This window comes from Larus michahellis, chromosome Z, assembly GCF_964199755.1.
Source record: "Larus michahellis chromosome Z, bLarMic1.1, whole genome shotgun sequence".
NCBI lineage: Eukaryota > Metazoa > Chordata > Aves > Charadriiformes > Laridae > Larus > Larus michahellis.
In genome coordinates this window covers 66,564,063-66,578,559 of record NC_133930.1, presented here as the reverse complement: position 1 = coordinate 66,578,559, position 14,497 = coordinate 66,564,063, and the positions used below count along the sequence as shown (strand labels likewise).

Here is a 14,497-nt window from a genome sequence, read left to right as displayed (position 1 = left end):
CTGAAAGAAAATAAAATCAAATTGCTCCTTCTGCAACTAATTCTCAGAAGAACTCCCTAAAAAACAACTTCCATGACACAATTTTAATAATGCAGAATGCCTTACGACAATCGGTAAGCTTCCTAGCACTGTTCAATGTAGACACAATAGCTTCAGAAATGGGTATTGAGACAAGACCAGTTGCCTCCTCCCCCAGCACTGAAAAGGCACTGTGCCAAGCCACTATTGCTGATCAGAAAACAGACCTCTGTTGATCCTTCCAGCAAACCAAGCCCTCCAGCAGATAAACTTGGACAAATCTTGATGTACAGCGTGATGCTACTTCCTCCTGTATATGTGTCCCAGCCCTTTGCTTGAGGCTACAGCCCTTGGAGCAGGGAGGGCAGAAACAAATGTGTGTCAGACCCTTGGTCACCTGCACTTACCGCGTTAATGTAAATGAAACTAGAGCTGGCTTATGCAGGTTTGTGAACTTGCTGGCACTGGGGAGCACACACAATCCCTGCTGTTGCCTCTGCTAAATGGGAGGTAACCTACACAGATCAACTGGCCGAGCAGTTGAGGTCAATAATGCCTTCAGCTATTTGTCTGCTGGAGCCCTGACAAGCGATTCTCAGTTTATGGCAGTGTACCGTGTCAAAATCATTACTTTTTCTTTTAATCTATAAATTAAAAACCTGTAGCAAAGACTTGCACAGCTTTTGTCTGTCTACCATTGCCATGGTATACAGTAATTAATATACTACAGGTTTCTACTTCACAGATGAAAAAATAATTTGACTGGGAGCACTTTCAACAGCTGCCCATAAATCAGCCCACTCTCAAGAGTTCAACTCAAGAGTTATTGTGTCTATTGTGCATCTTAAGGTTCAAAGAAAGATTATTCATGCATTCATTCATAGCCAAGAATGTATCCCAGCAATGAAATTTACCCTTCAAAGCTGACCCAAGCTTAACCACTGGATTGACTAAATAATTTAATTGCTCAATGATATGCTATATCCCTTCTCTGAAGATTGTATTTTTGGTGAATTGAGCTAGGTTTATACCAGTGGTATGTTAATGGCGCATATTCCAAAGGCATAAGCAGCTGCTGCCCATAAACATTGCCAAACTGAATAATAGGAATGCAAACAGATCTCCTGGTGCACAGTTAGGTTTTTTTAAAGTATTTAAAAATTGCAGGGTTACAAAATTACTTTTGTGGAAGAAAGAGGCAGAAAATAGATAAAAGCAAAGCTGTTATTTACAGAGAGCCCTTAATAACTGAGTAACGTTGCCAGTGTAAGAACATTAATTCTGTCACCTCCTTTTCATACCCAACAATTTATTTGCCTTTCTGCGCAAAAGAGTTTGTGTGAGTAGATGCAATCATGAAAAGAACAGCGAGTGTTCTCTCACACACTAGAAAGTCAGAAGAGTCCCGGAGAAACTTCTCCTCGCCTGTCAGGAGAAGCTATCCGGTGCAGCTAATTCAGTCAACATTCCAGCCTTTCCTAGCTACACTAAGCCAATGCATCTAGACTGAAGATTAAGGAGAAGGGAAACAATTACATTGTGTGTTACTGCCAAGGATGCAAAGACTCTAAATCTCCTTGAAGCTGAAAACAAATTAGCAGCTTTGCCTGCATCAAGCTGTCTGTCCAAATGGAGGTTTCTTTCACAACAGCATTACTGACTATGCTCCTTGAAGATAACACTTGGGGGATACAAAAACATTTTCTCTAAGTTATTTCCTGTCACTTGCTTGTCTAGACCAACAGAACCATTTGTAACCCAATCACCACCCACTGTCTTGAAGCAAAACCAAGTGCAGATTTACTCCTGCCCCTCAAGAGTCCCTCTCCCCTGTTCGTTTTACTAATTCCACATGCCACTTGTGTGGGCAGAATCAAGATAAGAAGAAACAGCATTAGCCTTCTGATTCATGTTTCATAAAAATGCACCATTACTTGGTAAATCCAAACCTCTTTGCCACTTTTAATCTTTACCTCAGGGAGAAACTGCCTGTCAGTTCTTGTGGAAAATCCTCCAGACTGGGCATCATAGAATCATAGTGTGGTTTAGGTTGGAAGGGACCTTAAAGATCATCTAGTTCCAACCCCTCCCCACCCCGGCCATGGGCAAGGACACCTCCCACTAGACCAGGTTGCTCAAAGCCCCATCCAGCCTGGCCTTGAACACTTCCAGGGGTGGGGCCATCCACAGCTTCTCTGGGCAACCTGTTCCAGTGCATCTAAGTAAAGAATTTCTTCCTGGTATCTAATCTAAATCTGCCCTCTTCTAGTTTGAAGCCATTACCCCTCGACCTATCACTACATGCCCTTGTAAAAAGTCCCTCCCCATCAGATACTGGAAGGCCACTATAAGGTCTCCCCGGAGCCTTCTCTTCTCCAGGCTGAACAACCCCAACTCTCTCAGCCTGTCCTCATAGCAGAGGTGCTCCAGCCCTCTGATCATCTTTGTGGCCCTCCTCTGGACACACTCCAACAGGTTCATGTCATTCTTGTGTTGAGGACCCCAAAACTGGACACAGTACTTCAGGAAATCATTAAATAAATGAGTAAAATGCTACACAGATTCATTCCCGCTGTTGATAGGAAGGTGTCTGCAGGGGAGGCATAGTCATTCAAAATCCTTGTCAAGCCCACTGGCACCTGCGGTTTCCCTGGTCAACAAGAAGCTGCACCTTGGTGTAACGGCACAGTGGGTCAGCCCGTCAGAACTTCAAGAGGTGGGGAAAGGAAAACTCAAAGAAACCAGTCTGCACAGCTTTTGGGACACAGACACAAACCAAACCTAGCAGACAACTCCCAAATAAGACATGAAGGTCTGCTGTGGGAAGTTTCCAAAGCAGGGAGGCTGGAAGGAAATGCGGGGGTTCAGTGAGTGCCTCCACCCCCACGCGCCGTGGAGATCTCTCGGCCTTCCACCACCACTTGTGAGGACAACTTTGCTGCCGCCTGTTGTCTCCCCACCAGAGCTATGTTTGAACATTTCTGCAGCTAAATCTGTTTCTAAAAAACCCTGACTAGCCAGTTTAATGAGAAACAAACTACTGTGTCACTATGTTTCAAACCCAAGATGTTTCACTCCAATCCTAAGTAGCCCTCCAGTCTGGAAGAAATGGGGCCTAGCTGGGGTTTGCAAAAAACTGGTGAAGCTGAAAAAGCTCAGAAATCGGCTACTGTTGAAGCACTAAACTATACTGCCTCTTAAGAGTCACACAGGTCTGACGTGCTTGGAAATATTGAATTCTTAATTTTTATACGACTACCAAGGAAAATTTTCTTTCCTTTATACAACAATGGAAAAATGAAAGGCTTTTTCAAGTGCTTGCAGACCGTGCTGAAATGTCATTTTCTCTTTCACAATTCAACAAAAATGATCTGACTTACTTTCATTAAGTAAAGAACATTAGTAGCTTCCACTAGACCTTAGTTCAGGCTGTATCACTTCCAAATACAGGTGTCTAGCTGGGAATTGTTGCAACCCAGGAACAATTTTTTTTTCTTCCTTTTTTTTTTTTTTTTCCAATGGCTTAGGCTTGTAACGAGTGATACTTCTTATTTTGAAGCTAGCTGAAGTCTACCAATAGCCAGCAGTTCTTCTAGACGAAACTGGCTTGAATGCAGACAAACTTCTACTGGCTTCACTGCCATCTGTGGTAGTTCGAACAAAATTTCTCAAGAAGCAAATATTAATTCATTGCAAAACTTTCTCAGAAACCACAAAACCTACAGTCATAACTTTCAAGACTTTAATAAAACTGTAGAGAATAACCTAAAAAGTAAGGTTTTTTTAAAACATCAGTGGTATTCTGCTAAAAGTTGACATGAGCTTATCTCTTCCCTAAGGAAAAGAGCTCCTTTAGTGAAACCTGAGACCCTTCTTTCTGTTTCTAAAATCTAGCAACTAGAGGGGGTCACATAGCCTCAGGCTTTAAAAGATCCACAAAAGCCAGCTCTGTATGAATGCAAGGCTAAGAAGTACAGGTTCAGTCACTGTAGGGGAAAGTAAACAGGCAGTAAAACGTAATTACTTGTTTCAGCCTACTTAAATGCAGAAGTTTTAAGTGACTGGGGGGAAAAAACCCACTTCTAGATTAACTGAAGATTGATCTGGAACTGCCCCTGCTCTAAACTGATTCTCCACAACACTTGTCCTGAGTGTTAGGGACCGGCTACAGAATTGCCGTCTACTGACAACTAACTTCAGTTCCATTTTATTAATGGAGGTCCTTATACTACTGGCTAAGTCACTAGAGAAAAAGCAAGTGGCCTGATCTCTCCGTTAATGCTCATATAGAAACAACAACAAAATTCAAACAAAACAAGATCACTTAAATACACTAAAATATCACCCCAAGCAAAACCCGAGAAACTTCCTAAGCTTAACAAGTAACTGACATCTATTAAAACAAAACAAAACAAAAAAGTAGGATGAAAGAAGGCTTTTCTTCAATATTCTTTTTTATTCTGATTAAATCTTTAGCAAGAGTAGTAAATTCTGCCTTTAAAAATTAATTCTATGGTCTTTTATTTCCGTAGCTATATCCTCTTAAAAATTCTTTTGAGATTTAAATTTGCAGCTAGTAAATACAAACCAGTGTTAATTTGGATAGTGTTTCAGCTTTAGTTGATACTCTTTAAAAAAAAAAGCTCAAAAACCAGAATTAAATCCGAGTGCTCTAATAATGGCCTTTTGGTTTTTAACCCAGATTTCCCCCTCCCCCCCAAATCTCATGGCATTTGGGGATATAAAATTGTTGCACCTCAATTGTGGTTTCCATTGCAACACTAACTTTAATAAATCTAGACCTAGTTTTTCAGTCTAAATCAAGAAAGCTATTTCCCTTGAGCTTTTCTTTTTTGATATTCTTTGTCTTCACCCTGAACGTCTACCTTTCCTGTCTCCCTCTTTTAGAACAAAAATAAAAGCTGTAATCTTTTAGTAACCCTGAAGGCCAAAGAACTCTTCACTGGTCAAAATTTTTTAAATTGAGGTTTTTCCTTCTGCTTTTTGGATTGCCTCTTGTCATGAAGAGTTCCAGACTAGTGGCTGGTTACTACCACATCAGTAGTAACTAGGAAGTATTATGAATATGCCCTCAGGGTGACAAAATGTAAGTTTCCACCAATTCTAAAACATGAAAAGCTGGATGTTAGGCCAGCCACTGGACTTATACAGGCAAGTTACTCCTGATGCCAAAAGCAGCTTTTTGCTATGTAGCCTGAAACTCAGCAAAAAAAGATTATTTTATTAATTTGATATTAATCTGTATTAGTGAAAACATACAGTCCAGGAACCAAGACTACTACAGAAGACCAGCAATACTTAGGAGTGTAACAAAACTGGAACACCACAGCTTGTCCTAACTAGTTAAACTATGTACAAAATTAGAGTGACTGTGAGAACATCTTTGAATAAGTGGTTTAATCCCTGAACCACACCAGTTAAAGATACCATTTCAGTTGTGCTTTCATTCCTTACTCCAGCAGTATTTATTTAGTAAGAAAACACTTGCACGCATACACACTTTCTTTATTAGCAGTCATCTCTCCCCCCTGCTATCTACAAATCCAAACACCACATGTTGCAAGTATTTTGTACTGGAACAGTCTCACTTCTAAGCAATCTGCTACTATTGAGATTTTGCTTTTGAGCAGTAAATGCTCAAAACTGTTGCTGTTCTTAAAGCAGCTCCTCAGTGTTCATAACCTCACTGCTTGAGCAGGCTCAGTTTCACATTCAAATAGCTCCAAGCAAATGTTTCCAATCTCAATTATCCTCCTTCCTTTTTCAATGCACCCTCCCTGCCCCCATATGCTTGTTTGTAAAAGGGATAATTTTCTATGTATGTACAAGCAGTGCAGGGAGTCTTCCTCTGTAGCAGTCTGGCAATATACAGCTTTTTATGTAAGCACTGTCTGGAATTTGTTAAGTTTTTTTCACTCTCTGTTTCGGGTTATACCAAGAGGGTTGCACCCAGTCTTCTCTCTGAGCTATAAAATGTGACATTTGCCAGGCCCCTTTAGATAAGCTGGCCATTACTACGCTGGCTAAATAAGGCACTTTGGATATTTTTGGTCAGCTATTGCAACTGTACTATGGCTACACTCTGCTTAGCATTACCTCTGTATCTGTAAGAGTGAAGCAACAGGACAAGCACTAGGCAGTAAACAAATCGCGCACCCCTCCTTGCAATAGCGATGTTCAGCCTATCTAAACAAAGTTGTAGCATTAGCACTAGTTGGATCCTGCTGTGTGTACATGTTCAAGGAGAAACACTGACGTTTAAATACCAAATTTAACATTTAACAGCATCTTTACATGGATTTCCTAAGTGCTTTTCTTCCAATGGTGGTCTCCAGTCTTCAAAAATCTCCTGAAGCGGTGCTGTTTGGAAGGAATGGAAGGGGTGACAAACTAGCTTGACTTCGCCGCCACATTAAGAAAGCCTGGAAATTAGCAGCGGTTCTGTTTTCACCTTTTTTTTTTTTTTCTTTTTTTTTATGTTACACATCTTCACTAATCTGTGATGCTTTCCATCAACTAGACAAACAGCTTTGAAGTCAAACTACCGTTTAAATAAATGACTAATCGAACGTTTCTGGAAAAAAGTGTGCTTTGTGAGGGAATCAGAATTAAACTCAAGGAGGTCAAAATATCTACCATCTGACATACAGCTCTACCAGCAGGGAACATCCATAACCTATTTTGCATTTCTCCTTCACTGAGAAGGTTTATACTGACATGATTTGTCTATTGTTTGCTGTGAACAAAGAGCCCGCAAAGGTTTGGTTATCATAGCCCAGCTTATTCACAGCAACTCATTAAAGCCACATCATCTCAACCATGTACACTTGGTTCATAAGAGCCAGTCCCAATGGTTTAAAACCATTTTGAGGGGCTTCTGTGGATAGACGGGAGTTTGGTTCTAAAATTATTATTTGCTTCACTTATTTTAGATGAAAACAGTATCATAGACTACACGTTGTTGTCAATGGGGAAACTGAAGCTTGTGTGCGACAGTGTCTTATGAGGAGCGGGTGAGGGAACTGGGGTTGTTTCACCTGGAGAAAAGGAGGCTGAGGGGAGACCTTATCGCTCTCTACAACTACCTGAAAGGAGGTTGTAGCCAGGTGGGGGTTGGTCTCTTCTCCCAAGTAACAAGTGATAGGATGAGGAAATGGCTTCAAGTTGCACCAGGGGAGGTTTAGATTGGATGTTAAGAAAAATGTCTTCACCAAACGGGTTCTTAAGCACTGGAACAGGCTGCCCAGGGAAGTGGTCGAGTCACCATCCCTGGAGGTATTTACAAGATGGGTAGACTTGGCACTTAGGGACATGGTTTAGTGGCGGACTTGGCTAGGTTTATGGTTGGACTCGATGATCTTAAAGGTCTTTTACAACCTAAATGATTCTATGATTCGGTCAAAACCAGTTCCTTTTTTGTTTCTCTCAGCACAAACATTTTGTCTTATAGCAATAAAATATATCAAAATTAAATTACTGCCATACTGGCTTTGACCAAGCAGTCTGTTTAGCCCACTCCTTGCCTCTGATGCTGGGCGGCACTACATGTTTCAAACAAACGTGCAAGAAACACTGCAGAAGCCAGTTACAGGACAACGTCACAATTTATGTCCCTAAGCAAGCATGTACACTGATAAGGTCAGGCAAACTGTTGAGATGACCAAAAAGGCCCCTCAACCCCAACAAACCTCAGTGTACCTACAGCTAAATCGCTCTCACAGTACAAATCCTTTAACATTAAACTCTTAAAACTTTTCTCAGATAGTCTGTGTACGTTCCAAAGTACAAACCCCCAAACTCCTTTTGTGAAGTAGGTAGAGCTTTCATAAACCACAAACATTTTTATGCAAGCCTGTGGCTTCACGTTGTGAGATATAGCCCATTTCTCTTTTGCTACAATTTTCTACGTAACATGTACCAGATGTCAGACTCCAAGTGCCTTAGATAATACAGTGAGACAGTTGAGGTCTATAAAGAATCACCTATCTCAGACTTCCTTAAATCCAGCGATTTACTGGGTCTGGTATCACAGACAGTAGGAAGAGGAAAAATCAAACACAACATCTCAAAATATAAACACGTGTATAGGCCTTTTCTGAACAGATGACATTTTGATACTGACTGACATTCATACTGGTCTGCAGATGACTCACGCGACAGTAGAAAATAGCCGTATTTTAGGTGTTCAGTTAATGCAGCTAGCCAAAAAAACTACCTTCTCCACCAACTGCTCCTCTGTAACACGGACCTAACAAAGCCTGATTTTTGAGCAGTATCTTCATGCTCTCTCCTATAAAAATACCCACTGTCTTTCAATTCTGAACTGAATATGGTGGTTGACCACTGTTTCCTGTATCCATCAAGTCAATGGTCTACATCACACAAAAAGGACAGAATATAAATGCACAGTCTGAAAGCTTACCCATTTTTAACAACTGTATCTCTTTGTTTAATAAAGGATATTATGTCTCTCTATAAACCTTGCCTGAGGTCAAGACAACAGTGTGATTTAATCACGTTTATCTGAACTTCTATGAATTATTGTAATGTTCTTTGATAAAACAGATTTTTTAAAAATCTCTAATTTCTGCATTTGTTTACTTACATATTTAACACAGCTTTCAACATTACAAGTTTCATTGTTTTATCATGCCTTTGTATTTGTGAAAGTAGGAAAATGTGGTTGTTAAACCACAAAAATTGCTAAGGGGAATCAGAGGCAGTCAGACTACTTCTCATTCTTCTATTTCTATAGATTCATACACACCCTTACTTATACACACATGTACAAACACATATATAACCAAAGATGTTTAAAACAGACTGTTCTTTTGAAATAGGTTTTGCAAGACTAATACCACATAGTAAGGCAGGGAGGAATCCTCATCAGCTTTGTGCAACAGATATGTTTTCAAAACATCATCTATGCATATTAGTTACAAACATGGCAGGCTGGGAAACCCATACACAAGTACCAGCGTGCCTCTTTGTCATCTAAGACTTCTCCTTTTTATGGAAAATTTCTGCAAAGTAGTGTCAGAACTGATGCAAACGTGGAATACCCTGGAGATACTCCCACCAGATTTCTGAGATCCAGCAGATCCCATTCCTTACATTTGACAACAAGTCTCAAGTTACAAAAATCAACAAGCTAACCCTGACAAGAGGACATTTTAGAAAATACAACTCATTTCCCCAGTATTTGTTACTGAAAAACAACAGCAAGTTGTACCCAAACTGCATAAGGAGGAGGAATGTCAGTGCAGCAATGTGAGAACTCCAATGCCTCATGTAGACAGCTTGTGCTGCACACAACGGCAGCAAGGTGACGGATGGCTGTCTCCTACGCAGTTTTCAAGCAAACAAGACATCATCAAGAACTCGTGCTTCCCACATCTAAAGGCAGACTCTACTACTAGATGCAGAACCAAAACCAGGACATGACCCAGGGCAACTGCGTGTGAGAAACTAAACAAAAAAAAGCAAGCTCTGAGCAATTTAGAAAGTTGGTTGGCGGTTTCCCTTTTTTCTGGGTCATTTTTATTTCCTCCAGGCAGTAAGAAACAATTACTGCTCTCTTCAAAACTGTTTCCCCAGAAGATAATTGCACGATTTAGCAAGTACCTGATTCTAGATAAACCTTATTTCTCAGTATAGAAATACAGACTTTTAACAGCTGTTTCCCAGAGTATCAGAAGAACCAACCAACCAAACCAACCAAACAAAAAAATACACTCCAATAATACTATCAAGCTGTTTTTTGTGAAGGACTTCTAATGTTACTGGGTAGCAGTTTCTGGTGTCAAATACCCGCATCAGCTGCCAGCTTTCAGGTTGACTTGCCCATAACCATTTCTCAGTCCACTACTACAGGGTAGCCTTAACTAGTCCCTTCAATATTCTTTTTCTACAGCCATTAGCACCACTTTGGCCACATTATCAAGTCATATCCAAACAAGGTCATTATGCAGATGAAAATGCCTACTGCCTACATAGGTAGAAATTAAACACTACACAACTTAGTAGCGCAACTGAGAAATGCCCACGTGATAACCAGCAGTCTCAGTCAATTATATGGGTAACAACCTATGGTTAGTTACAAAGCCCTGTAATAAAATGTGACAGACTCCTGATGCCAGCTTCCCTCTACACATCTTAAGATTGAAACACTCTGGAAAAAACAGTCTGATTTATTAAATCTGCTGATCAAGTCAGCTGAATAGATTGGCATGGAATAAATGAAAAGAGCTGTAGTAACAACTCTCCCTTTGATCTGCCACAGTTTTGTTTGAAATCCAATGCTGCTTCACCCCCCACCCCTTGGAGTGATTATCCTAAAAATATGACTAACAAAAACAAACATTATCCTTTTTCTGACCTTGAAGAACAAATGCAACAGAATGTGACAACTTGTTTAACATTCCTAAAAGAAAACTGGTTATTTCAGACACCAAAAACCTTCAAAACATGAATTCTCATGAATTCTCCTGTATAAAGCATATATTACATTTAATAATGACTTCATCTGATTTCATCTTTCTCTACTCGCTCTACTATTCTTATTATAATAACTGCGATCACCACATCCTTTCTGTATTTGCATTCCCACAGCTAGTTGCTGGAGCACATGAAGACTGCTCAGCAGCACATTTGGTTCACAGTTCCCATATGCCATAGAGTACGCGGACATCTATTCTCATCACCTCACAACTCATCTTACCAAGTGGCTAAATCAGGTACAAAATAATTCAGACATCTCAAAACACAAGCCAAGGTCAGAATTTTTCATACCTTCATTTCTTAGAATTGTTTTACATTAAAAAGCTAACGGATATATAGACAGCTAGATAGACGTCAGTTTGCATGTGTGTTTTTATTAGGTTTTGGAAAGCAGTGAAGGGAGTGAATGTGAAAGAAACATATGGGTATCACAAAAGAAATATGTATTTCAGTTGGTCATTATGAACATCAAAATGGTTTTAGATGTCAGCAATTACAAAGATTTCAGTTAGAGTACCCTGGATTTACACCAATTTAGGAAAGGTCATGTTCTGGCCTAACTGAAGTGAAAATCATAACTGCAGAAAATGAGTATCTGATAATCTTCCTTCTGTTAAAGATAAATAGAAGACCCATCTGCACCCTGTTTTCTAAAATTTGGCAGAAATGGCTTCACACAAGCTGCTATATAGCTGCTTTCATGAACATGTCAGAAAATTTGAAAACAGCTAAATATATACATATATGTGTGCCCCAAATGTCAAAACTTAATTAAAATGCAAAAATGATCATTAGGAACTCATTTTTCATAATACAGTGTTGATTGTGAACACTGGGAAAAACAGAATAAAATTTATGTTATTTTCTTCAGTCCGCAGGGTCTGAAACAGTAAAACACAAAAAGCACAGTACAAACCATACAATATGAAATCATAACAATTATCTTCAGTCTCTTAATCTACATCCTAGCTACATTTCTACAGTATGTTAGAATCCCATTTTATCTATTATTATAGTCACTCATAGCTGTAGCGTCACCAAACAGTATGTGTAAAGCTGTGAAAACAGGCACTTTCAAAACCATTTCACTCAAACTTGTGGTCATTGACTCCAAGTTGTTTCAGAAAATTGTTTTAGACAAACGGGGAAAAGATTAAAGGAGTTAATTTCTATTAACTAACAAGAGTTTTTTAAAACAGTAGAGTGCTGAGAAACTGGTAAATGGAATGTCATCCTGACCAGAACGCACTTTTTTTAATACTTCACTTCTGGTGCCAAACCTTTAACAAGGCAGGCTTCTTAAATTCAGTGGGGGTCAGAAGTTTAGTTTATTCAGCAAGAATAACACTATTAACAGCTACTGCTCTTTCATGTCAACACAGTTAACGCCCACACATTCCAACTCCAGTTAATACAGGCCAGTCAAGGAAGATTGGAACCGCTAAGGGCAGTCATCTCTGCAGGGATATTTTAAAACAGAATTTATACTGTGCTTTAAAAACAATCTGAAAGGATCAATGTACCTTATGAATCTGCTGTAGACATACACAGAGAGAAAGATGGATGGATGAAAGCATATAAAAGCAAGTAAATCTGACTCTATTGATTTTTGAGAGGACAGTGTAGAGCACTTTGGTGACGTCTTATATATCACTGCAAAGGACCAAATGCCATTGTGTGTTATGTCTGAAGGATGTCAGGATTTATCATGAAGCAATGCACTGCTGTATACTTGCATTATATCCTTTTGTAAATAACCTTGTTTTCATTGTTGGGGGAGGCAGATCACTAAAAATTAAATAATCCTCAAAACAAATATAAGAACAATCACAGGAAGACTCTCAAGCAGTCGTAACTGGAGCAATCCACTGTTATTAACCCCAAAACTGCAGAAGTTTAGTGTACACATGCAGGATATTTAGCATTAACAGGAGAGAGCTGGTATTTTAATACTGAGCTTTTGAAAACCGAAACAGAAGAATCTGCATATCACAGCATAATCCTCTTCCTATTTACTTTGTTCTGAATCATAGCAAATCAATGCTTAGTATTCCCCAAAGCTCTCCAGCACTCCTACTTGGCCAAATGCCTTCAAAGGCTATTAAAGAAATCACTCTGGTTTAGTTAGCAGTTCTTCACCAGATGGAACACTTCTCTTTGAGCAAGAATGTTTTCCTCTTAAAGCATGTTTCAAATAACCAAAATGCAAACAATAATCACATCAAATTGAATTTCTGCGGGGTCTCTGGGGCTTCTATTGTTATGTAATGGTGGCATTTTTGATCATAGTGTCTGAATTCAAAAATATTCAGCTTTCCAAGTTTTCTTCTAAACTATTCATATATCCACTCCCATCACATATACCCCTCTCATGATGTACATTTAAATAGCACATTTATGCTATTATGTTAGCTATTTCTTCATATGCTTTTATCAATATAGCAATAGGAAACAATTCTATTGTTAACTGGGCTTACATGGTAGGTCATTTGGAAAATACCGTTGCTTAAATAATAAAAAACATGCCATTGGTTTTTAAAAGAAAAACTCACTAGCTGAGCTATAAAGCTGTGACTGCCATTATACATAATGATGTCCCAACAGACTAGCAAGCCCTTAGTTAGCACCCAGGCAGATACAGCAAAGTCTTCTCCTCGTTAACATATCTCACAGACAAACCTAATGGAAAAGACAATTTACCTTCTTCAGTTTCATGCCACACAATTCCTTCCAAGTTCACGCTGGTCCCAGGCTCACAGGGTCCAAGGCATTCAGGTTCTGTTACTACTCCAACCTCGCAAGTATTTACACCCACTGAACGAGTCCGTACCAAAAGCTGCTCGACTGGTGCTGCAATATTGGATGAAGATGGGGAAAAGTAGGAAGGCAGAATCTGAGGTGTGATACTGCTGGAAATCGGAGGTGGAGGTGCAGGCACTGTAAACAGGGGATCAACCTGAAAACAACAGACAAACTTACTATAATGGTGCTGTGAGATTTAAAAAAAAAAGATAAGAAATAAGAATAAAATAAAATAAATAAAATAAAATAAAATAAAATAAAATAAAATAAAATAAAATAAAATAAAGAAAGCAAGCCCAGTTTGCTGAGACTGCATTTGTGTATGCAGGGATTTGGTGTATCACAGGTAATTTCAGTCTTATGAGTTTAATTTTTTTAACATCAGCCCAAATGCTGCACATGAAAAATTAAGTACAAAAACATCTATCATGCTAAACAAGGCAAACTGCTAAGTTTCTACAAGATTATTCCCTGTTGTCATAGACTGCTAGTATGAAATAATAATAAATTTTAAAAACAAGGACTAAGGCCACTTTTTTCTTGGCACTGACAGAGACTGATTTGTGGACGGGAATTAATTTTGCAAACTGGGAACTTCATTTTCTATTTGAAGAAAAACATTTATAAAGACAGTACAAAGACGTATAAATGCCATTTTTTTCATGTGCATCATAGAGAAATTAGGACTTGGAACAATTCTAATATCCATATGGCAACAAATATAATCTCTTGTCATCCAATCACTTAAAATACATTAGGATCACCCACCTAACAGCTTACAGATAACATTTACATCTTTCTACTTGAAATAACAGATGAGGACTTTTACAAGAACCTATCCAAACCATCTAATTTCTCAGGGGTTCCAAAATGCGTATTCAGAAGAATACAACTCACCAGACAATCAGCCTGTACACAGACAATTCACACAGAGACAATATATATATACGAACTGAATAAATTATCTTTCCTATATGACATCCAGTGTACCCAGTAGCAGATTTTCTGTATACAGATTTGGCCTAAATGTTCTCAGTATTTTACTGAGGCCATAAGGTCCTTTGTCACATAAAAGATAGCTAAATGAGGATATGACTGTGCCCACTCAAATAGCTAAACCACCTAAAATTCGTATTTCTTTGGCCCACTGGATCAT

General features: G+C 39.0%; 1 protein-coding gene across 3 annotated transcripts in view; it reads right to left on the bottom strand.

The window, feature by feature from the left end:
• ZNF608 (zinc finger protein 608) overlaps positions 1-14,497 on the bottom strand; it is an 87,716-nt gene that overhangs the window by 33,833 nt on the left and 39,386 nt on the right. For all 3 annotated transcript variants that reach the window (XM_074570281.1, XM_074570284.1, XM_074570282.1), the window contains exon 3: positions 13,240-13,495. In XM_074570281.1, the coding sequence (XP_074426382.1) occupies positions 13,240-13,495 (256 nt within the window). The remainder of the gene's footprint in view (positions 1-13,239; positions 13,496-14,497) is intronic.